Here is a 15,812-nt window from a genome sequence, read left to right as displayed (position 1 = left end):
GCTTTGGAGTAGCCATTCCGTTAAAAATCATTTTTGATTATGCCTAGTTCCTTCTCGAGACCTTCCTTCGTAATACAGAGCCCGAAAGCACGGTCTAATAGAGTCTTGATGATTCCTCTTTCAGTAGATTGATGTGGTTGGATTCCTGGTTCAGATACTGTCCCGTGTGACTGGGTTTTTGGTATATAGATGTCGGTTCTCTTCACCAATATAAGAATGGCAATAAGAATGGCAATTCGTTGTGGACTTCCTTCTCCATTGTGAAACTGATGGAAGGTCTTACGCTGTTGATGTGTTTCAGAAAGGCCACTAGTTCAGAATGTCCATGGTTCTATATTATGAAGGTGTCGTCGACGTATCTCAACCAGACACGAGATTTCTTGTGTTTTTCATCAATGTCCAGAGTTTCAAACCACTCCGTATATATGTTGGCTATAACTGGTGAAAGTGGCGATCCCATTGGCAGTCCATCATCTTGCATAAAGAATTTGTCCTTCAATTGGAAGTAGCAGTTTCGTACACAGCATCCTAGTTATTCCATGATTGCCTGTATCGGTAAGTTTGCTCTATCTTCCAGGTCCCTGTCTTCGGATAGCTTCCTCTGTATGATTTGGAGTGCTTCTTCGACTGAAAAATTGATTTAAAGGCTTTCCACGAGTGGTCCCAAGCTGATATAATACACAGGGAGGAACATTCTTCCAGTAAGAAATTAACCGAAGCCGTATACATGTTGTCCAACAATGTATTCAGCCAAGCTAGCGTAGAGATACGCAACATATGGAAACCCATAATCACGTGAAAAATGGCCAACTGCCTTCAAACAGTCATCTCACACTGATCCGGTGAAGCGGAAAAAGGAAAGCGGAGATAAGTGAAAGTACTCGAATGACCCATAATCATCTCTCGGAGTAATTAGTCCAGTCGTCAACCGAAGACGATTGTGAATACTAACAATCGAAATGTCGTGAAGTAACTTGGCTTGAAATCTCTTAACTTTTTATTTTCATTTTTAATTTTTGTTCAATTGTTCTATTTTTACTTGTATCTTATTTCACTATTATTTCATTTAAGGTTTTTTATATAATATCGGACAATGAAATTTCATCATGAAACATTGTCTATCACCTTCAATCAATATTGTTTGACTTGCCCAATAAATTATGTAACGACGTGAAAGTTTTAATTACAGTATCCTCCTCACTGGATGTCATCCTAAACAATACTATTATCAAGCAATCAAATACAGGAGGGGAAATAAGAGAAACTCGCAGGAAAGGAAGTAATTTCTGAGATTAGTTGATAATGTGAAATTTTGACTGACCATTTCAGATTAATCATATTCAAACCGATCCTGTAAGTATAGCATTTGAGGTTATTGAATGATATTAAATAATTACGGATAGGTACAAATAGGTTAATAATATACCTGATTAAATCTTCATGGATTTGAATAAATGTGAAAATTTTCTTTAGCAAAAAATATTTTGAACTTTGCGTTTTCTTTATCTTCTCCCTATAATTGATCATTATCAATATGATATGATGAATTCAACAGATTTTTCCAAAAACTAATGTAGAAGAAAACTGTCTTCAATGAAATTAAAATTAACACACTTATCTGTCTCTATTTAGTGCATACTCTGTATTTGGTGTTGAATAATGAAGCCATTTTGTGACATTATTCTCACTCTATCTTCCGAACCACCAGGTAAAAAGCCAAGTAACCCAATGTTTGTGGAAACATTCGAAAACGACGCTTTCCAAAGAAATACATCGATTTGAAAGTATAGGTGGATCTGTTTAAAAATCAATACTTTGATGAGTCACACGTTCACCAGATACTCTGTATATGAATAGTTATTTCTATTACACAGCTTCTACAGTTCTATACTTTCATCTGGAATATTTTTCCTATCTCGAAGAGATGAGCAGATATCATTCACTAACATATCATTGATACACCCTGCATATTCTTATATACCGGAAGATATTGTGCAACAGTCGGATATATTCTGCGTCAAGCACGTTATTTTTCACTTCGTCCAGCAAAGAAATTATTGACTCTTCAGTTCTACCACTAAGACAGATCAATCTTGGTATATCATCTGAGGGCAATCCTGAATTGAGTTTTTCCTTTTTGTTTTTCCTCAGCAGTGTGTGACAGTTTCCGCCACCAAAACCAAAACTATTGATTCCTAAAAATGAATAAGTTCTTTCAAATGATAATACTGCCTGTAAAATTATCTCGAACAAGATTATTGAAAATAATATACCCCTTTCAATTTATAATTATATTATTCTCCTCATATTTTGTATCATTCTTTTTTAAATAAAAAAAATCAATGTCTAAACATAGATAGATATAGGAATATAGGTCTGTATTTTCCATTTCAAGAATATGCACAAATCAATTAAAGAATGGGAAAATGATCCTTAAGCATTTAAATAAGCAACACGTCATTTCGAAGTATTATTTTGTAACATTATAGAAGAGATAAATTGAATTTTGCCTTCTTGTAGACCTCTCATGGCGATCAACTATTTCTCACTGGAAATATTAATATTGAATGATCAGCAGTTGCTGTCCATGATAAATATTGCAAAATGAATATTTATCGGCCTCCCAACAATGATCCAAAAATCAGGTCTTCGTTCTGAGGTTTTATCTCTTTTCCTACACACGATTTTGAGCTCGTACTCCTATGTGGAGACCTAAACACTGACCAATTTGGTAGTAATTCAGACTTGAAATTGCTATTTAATCTTTTCAGCTCTTCGTCGTTTCTGATAACTGAGTATATCAAATCTACCGAAATTAATCAAATACACTAATTTAAATCCGGGTTCCTCTGATCACCACGGACAAATCTGTAACTGTCACTTGTGTCCGCTTCTATTCCAGTAACAAACGTGAAACAATATTCATACAGAAAAATTGATCAGAACTCCAGAAACGGGTTCAAATTTATATTTGCAAGATCACATTTCGATATCTTGTTTGATAACTTTGTAAGTGATTTCTTTGGTATTTCAATTGATCGTTTCCTAAAAACACTACGAGAAAAGTGAATTCTTCTTTGAAAAGTGAAATAAATGTAGTTTGAAAAACTAAAAAACACGCTTTTGAAGAACATCGAACTAAAAAGTTAAAAATATTTTTTCAAATAGGTAAGCTTAAAACAATAAAGAACGAAAAATACTAATATTATTGTGAAAAAAGCGACAGGCGCTTGATATACAAAAAGTATGGCACAAAAAGCGCCCACACTTTTTTCACAATTATACTAGTATTTTTCGTTCGTTATTGTTTTAAACTTATTTAAAAAAATATTTCCAACTTTTTAGTTCAATGTTCTTTAGAAGCGTGTTTTATAGTTTTTTAAACTATATTTTTTTATCTAAATTTTGGGATCAATCAGCCGTATATTGTTTAGAAAAATTACCATTGATATTTTCCGATTCCGGAGAGGGAGCCTGAAAATCAGCTACTAAGCTAAAGGAGGCGCTCAGCAGGCGCGCGTGTTAATAAAAAAAAATATTTTTTCAAATGAAGAAATACATGTGAAGTGAGTTCGAATTATATCAAGGAGTTACATACAGCGCCATCTGCCCGCGAATAGATCAAACAATATCGATATATCAAGGAGGTTACGTACAGCGCCATCTTCCCGCGAATAAATCAGGCAATAATGTCGATAATTCTGTCAAATACAGATCCCGTGCTTGAGAGTTACAGACAAACACACATACATACATACAGGTGAAGCTTATAAAAGCGTGTTAATTAAAAATCAATTGTTCACGAGTAATAAACCAAATGAGAGAAAAGCTAAACAACATACATTGGATGAAAAGGTCAAAGAAAACTATAAAATAGGATAGAGGGATATTGACAAGCAAATTTCACTTGAAAAAAATCTCATTATAATGCAATCATCAGGGAATCGAATAATGAAACGAAAACTCTCTGGCATACTGTCAATAACGTGAAAGGGACACGTAAATCCAACAAAATACTTGTTGAGATGTCCTAACTGAATCAGTAAATATGATTCGGTATATGGACGATATTTATCGACAGTTATAACTGACAAACTAAATGAACATTTTGGTCAACAGTTTCCACTCAATGCGCCACAGGTGCATTCAATTCTATTTGCATTAGAACCGAACAATAAAAATATATCATAGAGGCAGTGATTTTCAAAAAATGACTTTTGGTTTTTTTCATTAGTGATGATATATCTGAATTGTTTTTCGATAGGGTTGGTTTGTACTGTTGCTGAGGTTTTGAAGGACAGATACAACTAAGTATCATTCGTAAATGTTGAACACGTAATATAATACGAAATATTCACGATATGCAGACATATGAATGAAAAACTAAATTATAAAAATGTGACCCGATCTGAATACAAATATCTCTGGTTTCGAAATGAGTCGTAATGAGAGAAAACAAAGAATCTTCACATTCACGTAAAAACAAACATATTTACCTATAGAGAGACGAATAGTCCGCAAATTGAAATTTTTTATTTGAATACATATTTGAACAAAGAAGAAGACATTTAGTCGGTAATAATTCGTCTTGGTGTAAAAACTTTTACTCACCAATTAGACCCCTGTCATCCTCAAAAGGCATCGGTTCTGAAACAACTTTCAATCTTCCTTCCACTAGACCTGGAATGTTTTTATTCGGTTTTTTGAAATGGGAATTGGGGGGAATGATTCCGGTTTCTAGCCCAATTAAACACTGAAGGAGATTAAAATAGTAATCAATAATAATTCTCAATACTATTGAAAAAAATCGTCAACTAGGTATATGACCGAGCTTTGAGAACTTCCAGCAAATTGTTCTCAAACGTCATGCTTAATCATTTGAATGACAGTTCGTTTGAAAAAATCCAATTTCTTACAAAAATCAAGAATTTAAACATGGACTGATATGAAACTTAGTCACTTAATAACGAAATAAGAGTAATCAGAAACTCAAACATTTTTACGTTACACAAAGACGTGCAGATCTTGAATAGAAGTTTCTCTCAGGCATAAACTGGAAAAAACATCTAAGCATGGTCTACAAATATTTGTAAAGGGTTTGTTTTGAATTAAACTGTTTTCCTTCTAATCTATATTTTATTTGAAGTTAACTCTAAAGCAAATTTTTCAATTATTGTCATTGGTAACATTTCTCTCAAATAATTATAAATCGCTAAAATAAGAGATATTTCACTTCAGGAAATTTTTCACTTTAAGAGTAACAAAGACATGTTGAAGAATACAATACCACTAACGATAGAAAAATATCTCCTGAAAGAAATATCCCCTTCGAAATAATCCTAACACTCAATTTTCTATGTCTCATATCAACGATTTCTTAATCTATCTAATAATAGGGATTGTATAAATTGTGGAATTAATTATTGATTCGTTAAATATTCTCACCTTCACAACGGAAGCGATTCCCGAGGACGGCTCAGAATGTCCTATATTCGATTTAACTGATCCTATCAAGAGGTGAGTTTTTCTTCCTTTAGTAAGAACATCGTCAATAGCACCAGTTTCCTCAGGATCTCCAACACTAGTACCTATAACGTAATGAGTTATCAACGTCAATCTTGTGTTCATTCGCCGAACTATTCTGTCGCAGACAAGAGAAAAAAACTTTCCAACGAGCAATGAATAATGATATTTTTCAGGTATTCACTGTGAGTTTCGGGAATGTTTATTGTCATCTACAATATATGCTAAGATATTATTTTAATAAAGATAGTAAAGAACAAATCAGAAAAAAAGCTTTCTGGCTTTCCATTTCTCAGTCTTTTTACAAAAAAAATGAGTTCAAAATAAACTCTTCCCAAAAATGTATATAGATCATGTATAGAAATTTCTCTCGGCCATAAACTGGACTCTCTGTTAAAATTTTGTATTTATAATTGTCATTTATTACTTACTATTTCAGGAAACAGAGTACAGTTGACAAATTTCTGCAAAACTTTTTGACCGACGCGCTTCATTTTGTCTAAATAACAACTATAGTTCTTTGATATTCATATTTAATCGGCCCAATATTTTTTTGTTCAATTCGATTAAGCCTAACTTTTACCTCGTGATTTAAATAAAAAAAAGTAAAAAACTGTTTTTAGTTAAACAATTTTGTAGAAAAAAAAAGAGAATAGTGATGTAGTAAAAGCTAAAAAATTATTCTGTAGGTCCTAGATAGCAGTCATCACATCACTCTCCTCAGTAATCTACGGTATTTATCAGATAAAAAAATTATAAAATCGTTGGGCGCAGCGTCACCCGAGTAAATATGTTAATACTATGCCCAACGATTCTATTATTTTTTATCTAATCAATACCGTAGATTGCTGGAAAGAGTGGTATGATGACTACTACCTAGGACCTTTCGAATCATTTTTTAGCTTTCAATACATTATCTACATTATTATTATCTTTTATTTCTCATTGAAACTGATCAGTTTTATTTTAGTGTTTTGGTGTTGATTGGTTCAGAATTTTACTGTAGAAAAGTTGACGGTTATTGTTCTGTCAGATATTTTCGAGATTTAATTTCAATACTTTCATTAATCAATTCCGTGGATTTTAAAACAAATCTATTTATCAGTCTTCCGAGCTATTTTCTAACACGAATTACGATGTCTAATAAAATTCAGACGAGAAATATGACGACAAAGAATGTAACTTGCCCTTACGTGGGAAACCAAGCGAGATCAAATATGTGTTCAGATAGTGAAGCTGAACATCCTTAAAGAAGTATTGAAAGTAGGAAGATATTCACCAAGAAAAGTTCTATAAGCAAATAGTCCAATGCAAGCAGAACCACCTCCAAGTTTGAGATAGAGGCTCAGATGAAATTAGATGAAGCATTGTTGCATATACTAGAACAGGGAGAAACAGATGATTTTGAATAGGCTGGCATTAGAAAAAACCGAAATTGATGCTGTCTGAAAGTCAGAATCGAAACAGAACCAGATAAATCCGATAATCGTGATAATGCCAAATTTAAGGAAATTTCATCACATTCCATAGTTCGTCACTGGCTTTCCATACAGAAATCAGATAAAATTGCAACGTCTAGAAGCCAATTAAAAAAACCAGAGAATGTGGTGATATAGAGGAGATTTTCTACCAAATAAAAATTCGGAAAGAAGACCACGATGCACAATGATTTTTATGGGGAGGTTTGGAAAGAAGAAAAAATCTGATACACACTCTATGGAGGTTATGATTTTTGAAGCCGTTTCCTCCCTATTTTGTGCTCAATATATATGAAACTAAAATGCTCAACAGTTAAGAATGATTTTCCTGTAGTTGTAAATGCCTTAAAAACATTTTATGGATGACTATTTAGACAGTGTAGCGGATAAAGAAAAAGCCAAGAAATTTGTAGAAGACAAAATTGGAATCCTTCAGAAAGGAGGTTTCAATATACGGTACTGGACGAGTAATTCGCTAGAATTATTGAAAAGTATACCAGAAAATTTGAAATCCAACATAAATGACGAATATATTGAACTACAATGGGTTCTAGGTTAGTCCCTAGTAGAAGACAATTTATCATTTTCTTTGAATTATCATAAAATTTATTTTTTTTTGCGGAAAATAAGGAAATACCCACAAAAAGAGAAGTTTTGAAAATAATTATGTCGGCCTATGATCCTTTAGGCCTTTTGAGGAATCTAATGATCAGAAGTGAAATTCACATAGGAAACAGTGAAAACAATAGACGAAAAAATATCAGAACACCTCAAGAAGAAGTGGTTGAGATGTTTAGAAAACCTGCAGCAGGCGAAAAACCTTAGAATTCTGAGGTGCTAACTGAAAAACCGTGAAGATTCCTACGATGCCAGCCAACAAGCCATTACATCTTCAGTTATTTCCGATTTTCGAATGTTAACGAAAAGAAAATAATATTGGTAACATCAAAGACTAATAAATATAGTTTAAAAAACTAACAAAAACACTTTTAAAGAACATCGAACTAAAAAGTTTAAATTTTCTTTTTTAAATACGCTTAAAACAATAACGAACGAAAAATACTAGTATTATTGTGAAAAAAGCGACTGGCGCTTGATATACAAAAAATATGGCACAAAGCGCCCACGCTTTTTTCACAATTATACTAGTATTTTTTTTTCGTTGGTGTTTTGAGCTTATTAAAAAAAATATTTTCAACTTTTTAGTTCTTTAAAAGCGTGTTTGTTAGTTTCTTAAACTATATTTATTTTTCATTTTTTCAGTTTCGTGTGCTATAAAAGGGTGTTTTTTAGTTTTTTTAAAATATATTTATTTTATCTAAACTTTGGGATCAATCAGCCATATATTGTTTAAAAAAATGACCATTGATATTTTCCGATACCGAAGAGGGAGCCTGAAAATCAGCTACCAAACCCAAGGAAGGCAGCAAGTGCGCAAAGGATAGTTACAAATGAGGCAACAGGCGCGCGTGTTAATAAAAAAATTCTTTTTTCAAATGAAAAAATTCATGTAGAGTTCGAATTATATCAAAGAGTTACGTACTGCGCCATCTGCCCGCGAATAGATCAAACAATGTCGATATATCAAGGGGGGGTTCCGTACAGCGCCACCTGCCCGCAAATAGATCAAGCAATAATGTCAATAATTCTGTCTAATACAGATCTCGAGCATTCAAACGGAAAAAAATATGAAATGAAAAGGAGACTTACAAACAACTGACAAACAAACAAACATACATTCATACATACATACATACATACATACATACATACATACATACAGGTGAAGCTAATAAAAGCGTGTTAATAAAAAAAAGGAACTGAGCATTCCAAATTAGGAGCTTCAAGCAGCATTATTTGCTACTCGTTTAACAAATAAAGTTATTCAGGAGCACACTATGTGTATAGAGAAAACTCATTTTCGTTCGAATTTTCAGAGGATCAGAAATGAAAATATTAAAATATCGAGTTACGTTTCCCGTAGGACTGAAGAAATAAGAGAAAATTCCAAAATCAGTCAATGACGTTGTATTCCAACCACAATGAATGTTGCTAATGAGGCTACAAGAGATATGAAAGAATTGAAGTTTGAAAATTCTAGATGGTTTGAAGGCCCCGAGTTTTTATATTTCGATGAAGAATTTTGATCGAAAGAAGAATTCGAGAAGACACCACGGAGTATTCCAGAAATAACGTTCGTAATTTCCAAAGATTATTTACCAAACCAAAATAACTTTAAGAAATGGACCCTACAGTATGTACTGCAAGAGGAATAGATGAAAAAAAGGAATTACCATGGGGGAAAAATTTGAAGCTGAACAAATTTGGTTTAAAAAGATAGACAGTTTTGCAGAAGAGTATGTCTCATTGAAAGGTAAAATAATTTCAAACTCCATTAGATTACTTCAGTTCTCTGTTATATTCAGAGACGGCTTATTGAGAGTTGGAGGCAGAACAGATTTTTCGACAGAACTATACGAGGAAACAAAACATCCTATAATTCTAGACAGCAAACACAAATATACCCAGCTTTTGATTGGACATTTTCATTAGAAACATGGACACCGGAGAAGAGAACTGGTAATCAACGAGCTGCGACAAAAATACTGGATTCCCCAGATAAGACGAACAGTCAACAAAATCACGACGAACTGTAATTTCTGTAGAGTACGAAAAGCTAACCCTGAAGTGTCTGAAATGGGTCAGCTTACGGAATGTCACCTGAAAAGACCATTAATGCAATTCTATTTTGAGGGAATGGACTATTTTGGACCTTTTCTAGTACGTATTGGTAGGAGAACAGAAAAAAGATACGGTATCGTGTTCACGTGTTTGTCTGTTAGAGCGATCCACATTGAAATTGCTGAATCTTCATCAACTGATTCCTGCTCATTGGCCGTAAGATGCTTCATTGCAAGAGGTGGAGAACCGGAATTGATAATGAGTAATATTGGATCGAACATGAAAGTTACCGAAAAAGAACTGAAAGAGTCGCTGAAAAATATTGATGGCGAACTAATAAAGAAAAATGATTCCGAGAAACATACGTTGGAAATTCATTTGTTCTGCGAGCCCACATGTGGGAGGAGCCAGGGAGAGAATGGTGCGTGCTGTAAAACAGTCTTTGAAAATAACGTTGAAGAAAAAGCCGAAAGTACTACCAACTCTGATGGCCGAAACGGAGAACATAGTGAATAGTCGACCACTTACATACGTATCAATAAATTCAGAAGATCCAGAGAGTATTACATCAAACCATGTCCTTATTGGAACATCAAGCTTGGCTAAATCACCAGGGATTTTCGACGAAAAAATTGATTTGGAAAAGCAATGGAGGTATTCTCAAAAGATTGATGACAATTTTTGGAAGCGAGAATACCTACCTACTTTGACGAAAAGAACAAAATGGCTGGGAAAAGGCAATGCATTCCTACCAGGAGATGTAATAGTAATCGATAACAGATTTCTGAGGAATAACTGACCCCTTGGAAAAAATTATTGCGACCCATCCTAGAAACAATCAAGTGGGAGTCGTTGATGTAAAAACGAAGACTGGTGTTTACCAGCGTCCAATCACAAAACTATGTAAAATGCCACTACTAGAAGTAAGCCAGACCTCAGCACATGATGTTGTACACTCTTGAGGGGGAAGAATGTTCGGTTTTGTTTTAATGTTTTTGTGTTAATTGATTCAAAATGTTAATGTAGAAAAGAATAAACAGAGTTGACAGTTGTTGTTCTGTCAGATATTTCAATTTAATACTTATTTTATTTTCAATATTTTAGTTGCAGTATTGAAGTGCATCGGTATTACAAGGTTCATTTTCCGACAATGTGTTGCAATCTTACTCCTCAATACATAAACCTTCCAAAAAATTTTCTCGACTTAGGGCCTTGTATGATTGTTCTTATTTAAACAATTTCTCGCCCATGTACACAACAGCGTGGTCTACAGTGTTGCCTTACATTTTGTGGACAGTGGGAGCCCATGACAAAATTAAGGTAACATCCTTCTTTCAGCCGTCCTATTAAGGTAGTTGTGAAAAATATGTTATTTGCTATTTCGTAGCTGCGGCTCCGTAGCTGCTTCGAAATGGATTCACAATGATACATAATTACCTAATTGAATTGTATTGTCATCAAAACTAAATGTGTACCAAATATCAGAAAATCGTTTATTCATACATATTATCGGTGTCGTTCAGATATTTTTTTTTTGCAAATTTCCGATATGTTAGATAGTTTTTGACATGTTTGCAACAAACCAAACCAATTATTTTTCGGTTGATAGTTTATAAGTTTCTCAATTTTTGCCAACCCTTTTTCAAAAGTATTAAAGTTTTTAGGTACCTACTATTATAAATCAAATGACACCTTGATGTCTAGATAATTTTTGATGTGAGAAGTCAGGTTTTCGATAAGATGTAGTTGTGAACCAGACTAGAAAAATTTACAGATGATGAGCTTTTAGAATAGGTATCTCTTACACATCGATCAATAAATTTGTAAATTACCGATGAAGAAATAAATTGAATATGTCTCTTCAGTTTCGAATATAATATGAAAAATCACCTGTTCCATGAGCTTCAAGGTAACTCAAACTGTAACGGTCAACACCACATTCTTCATAGAATTCTTCTAATAACGTCTGCTGTGCAATTTTTGAAGGAAAGGTTATCCCATTCTCTTTGAATCCATCACAATTCGTCTTCACGTGAATGATTTCTGCATACTTTCTTTTGGCGACTTTGGCTTTTTGTAAAATCAGAATACCAGCAGTTTCGGATCTGGCATAGCCATTAGCAGCTTCATCAAAAACTTTACAACTTCCGTCAATACTCAGTACTCCCAACCTGAAAGTATTCGAAATGAAAATTTCCGGCAGAAGCCTTACTTTAGAATTTTTAAAGTTATGAACAATTTCAGTTGTCAAGTTTGAAATACTTCTTTTTTTCTGTGGTTGTGTGGTTGAGAACCACACAACCATAGATCTACTTTCCCTACAGAAAGTGGATGACTCAGAAAATATATTTTTCTCAGTTTGTGCATCAATTATGTGTAGTTTAAAAATATAAATTTTGTCAATTTATCAATATATTTGAAGTAAAAGCATCAGATTCACAATTTTTCAAAATGCGATCAAATGTCTTTCGAATGTAAGTCTGACCTCTAAAATATCCTAAAAATATTTTTCCCTTTCGTGAAAGGTGAAATGAATATGTAGGGCAGAAAGTCAATGGAGTTCCAAAATATTAGTTGATGAATAAAATAAAGACCATTTAAGTACAGTTCCATGTTTAGAAAATTCACACCAATCCGTTGTAGTATTTTAGTTCACGAAGAAGAACTATATATTTTGAGTCATTGTTTTTTTGAAGATTGGAAGATAACCCTATGTTGCTTTTGGAAATATTGGATGACAAATCATTATTTTGGCACCATGTGACAACACGATTTGAATTTAAGAATTTTCCAATCCTCGGGTCATGTCAAATATTGGAAAAGTTTCAAGTCACTACGATACCGTGGGTATTTCTGAAACATGGCTAAATAATGCCATCGACAGTAATATAATTTTCATTTCCGGATACAAATTTTTCAGATTGGACCGCCAGACAAGAGGTGGAGTGTTGAATTGTAATGCGAAATACATTTCGGTTACGGTTACCAGTCCCGTTACGCACAGAAGAAGGAAACGAAACCCCCTACTTACGAACCAGGAGAGCAAGTGATGACTCGAGAAACTAGGCCTGTTCTGACAATGCTTTCCATCCGATTTGGGTCGGCCCTTGTGAGGTGGTACAGAAACACTCCCACAACGTCTACACCATAATTCGTGATGGAATTCATCTAAAGTTCCATGTAAACAACATCCGTCGTCTTCCTTCGGCGACAACGGACACTGAAGATGAACTTCTGAATGAAGATAGTTCCCATCACGAAGACGAAGTCTTACCTCAAGATGTCGAGATCTCCAGTGAACTTCTTTCCGATATTGACGACAATATTACCCAAAGTGACATACAGATGACCTATGATGACCATGACCCCGAAATTGAGAATAACTACCACTGTTTTTACCCGTCTCTCCAGGATAACTTTTCATCGGACGATGAGTTATCCCAGTAATCTGAATGGTTACCACCCTAGAAGATGAAGATCGGAGTAATAGTACCGGAGTAATATTACAAAGTCCTTTCCATTGGAGTTGCCTTCCTATACAGCACAAGTGTGTGCTGTCCCGAGTTGCGACTAAAGTATGCTACTTTCGCCAGACGGATGAGCTGACGTAAGTTATTGGTGAATCAAATGGATAAGTTGAATCTCCCCAGCCATACCTCGGTTGTTAGATGGATATACAGACAACGTTTTCCCCAGATATGACCACAATGTTCCTAATATGTGACAACATACCGTTGAATGTGAAAAATTATTCTACTATGTGAAAATTTACTATTATCAGTTACAATTATCCATTCCATGTTGTGTCAATTGCTCCGCTATTTGTGGCAATTAGGATTATTGCCATTCTTGTGACGATAACTTACTAGTATTGGTGAAGCTTTTTATAAACCAAAGATATATTTAGTGAAAATGTTTTTAATGAACCAGAATGAAAAGGACATAAGGTGTTGATGATAGATGTTTTGTTCTAATGTTAATTGAAATTGAAAACTTTTTTTTATTGTTGTTCAATTCACGTTTTGTAACTAGGGTCTGAAACATTTTGATTTGCGTTTGTTGTTTAATAAAGAAAAAAATCAAACAGTCGTGAACCCATTCTAGAGGGGGGGCGTGTTTTAGTGTTGCCCTTAGTTAAATTACTTACATTATGCTTTTCAATATTCTTGCGAAACCGCGTTCGGCAACGCCGTATAGTTTTTTGTGAACCCTACCCATGCGAAGCAGGTAGCGGACCCTTGGATAACAGTCGGTGTTTGATGGCATTCGGGAAGTAATTCGAGACAATTGTGAAATGGCGTTCACACTGTTTGATTAAAAATAAACCGAATTTCTGTATTGTTATTCAATCAAAACTCCGGAGCTAGTCGGCGCCCAACAACATTCATAAGAAACAAAAGTAAACCAATAACAATAGTTTGAGGTCGATTTATGCCCATAGGCATTGCTTGAATCAATCGATACGTAAATTTGGTTCTTTCGAGATTCATTTATGGAGATGTTGACAATGTCTAACCGTAGACAGTATAATTTATGTTTTATTACTGTATAAAATGATGAAATGCAAAATTCCTTCGACTCTATACAGGTCGATTCTGCCTTCATTAGATGTAAGGAACAAATATTATTTGCATGTACCACATCATTTTTCAGCCCTCTTTCAGAAATCTTTCACCTATTTAGCTGTCAAACAGTCAGGATAAATTATATAATAAACCCATTACTTACAAATTATTTACTATTTTAGAGGTTTTGATAACTGTGGTATTATAGTAGATCACTATTTCATGAACATATTTTGTATTTTAATAAGAATGCTTTTGTAATACATTACTATTCAATTGTACAACTTAGGTTAAGTGTTAGGATAGCCTTAGGCTAAACTTCGCCTATTTTATGTACAGAGGGAAAATAAAGACGAATTATTATTATTATTATTATCATTATTTTTTACCGTAGTATGCGATGATCATGCCCTATCCCCCGAAGCCCCGATACATTCAGGGAGGGGGCGCGCCAGCATTATCAACCAACGACCACCCCTCACACCGTGGGGTGATTGATCATTGGCCTGAGAATTATGTACCCTGACCAATCCCAGTGAGCCAAGAATGCTCTGTCCGCCTTCTGCATCTGTCCGGCTAAGATTTCTGCCTTAATGCGGCAAGCCGGCATGATTTTAAGATTCCAGAGTAGAGAGGACGTCATTCCAAGGACTCCAATAATCGGAACAACCATCTTGACAGAGTGGTCTGGATAGAGTCTGCGCAGTTCGAAGGGAAAATCTCGATATTTCATCTTCCTTTTTCGGAAGATATTCGTCTCGCCAGGAGCTGAAAACTCCACTGGTGGTCGAGAAGGACTACATCAGGCTTATTAGATTGTATGAGCCTGAGGGTGAGGAAGGAATAGTTCCAATAAATTCTGCACTTGTCTCTCTCTCTGTTGAAAGCTTCGAACTGCACTAGGGCCGGGGTATCTAAGTTGAGTGGCTGCGGGTTTTCATAGATATCCTTCCAGGATATCCCAAGATTTCCTACCACGCGCAACTTTAGTTTTAGTGGGAATTCCACGTTTATTTACATCTCAATATCAATTAATTCTAGTGTTGATTATGTAGTAACATTTTTTTTGTAAATAAACTTATTATTATTATTACCTGATCAGCAGTCGGCGGATTATCCACAACACGTGGAGGCTCTTAGAATAAGCGATATTTATCACGGAACCTAAGGTTTTTCGAGATACTTCTCGCTCGCCCCACTAGTAACTTCTTAGCAGCCACTAGCATTCGTCTCCTATCAAGGCAGTGCTGTTTGGTGGTCACCAGCACGCCTTGACATAAAGTGTGATGGATACGTCGTAGTTTGGTGACTATTCGCCGTACTGCGGGTGTGAAAGGCCCGTTGGCGGCCCTGTAATCCATCACACATTGGACGCATATTGTATACGCCGTTCAATCTTCCGAATCGCAAGGCCAGGATTTTGTCCTTCCGATTTGGATAGAAATTTACGAAGCTATATACGACGGTGTTGATTTGCCAGATGTCAGCCTCTTCTGTTGGAATACTATGAACCTCCACATCCAAACAAAGCCAGTTCTTGTGGCTTCAAGGGCCTGATTCTGTG

At 34.8% G+C, this 15,812-nt stretch overlaps 1 protein-coding gene across 1 annotated transcript in view; it reads right to left on the bottom strand.

Moving 5' to 3' along the window:
- LOC111517530 (fatty acid synthase) overlaps positions 1-15,812 on the bottom strand; it is a 90,272-nt gene that overhangs the window by 61,567 nt on the left and 12,893 nt on the right. The window contains exons 6-9 of the mRNA XM_074170012.1: positions 11,574-11,854; positions 5,446-5,588; positions 4,612-4,753; positions 1,982-2,195 (exon numbers count right to left, since the gene is read on the bottom strand). Of these exons, the coding sequence (XP_074026113.1) occupies positions 1,982-2,195; positions 4,612-4,753; positions 5,446-5,588; positions 11,574-11,854 (780 nt within the window). The remainder of the gene's footprint in view (positions 1-1,981; positions 2,196-4,611; positions 4,754-5,445; positions 5,589-11,573; positions 11,855-15,812) is intronic.

The sequence above is a fragment of the Leptinotarsa decemlineata genome, unplaced genomic scaffold, assembly GCF_025532065.1.
Source record: "Leptinotarsa decemlineata unplaced genomic scaffold, Ldec_3_MD MMD2_P_RNA_scaffold_6, whole genome shotgun sequence".
Lineage (NCBI taxonomy): Eukaryota > Metazoa > Arthropoda > Insecta > Coleoptera > Chrysomelidae > Leptinotarsa > Leptinotarsa decemlineata.
Note: the sequence above shows the minus strand (reverse complement) of the source record. Positions and strands in the feature narration are given on the sequence as shown.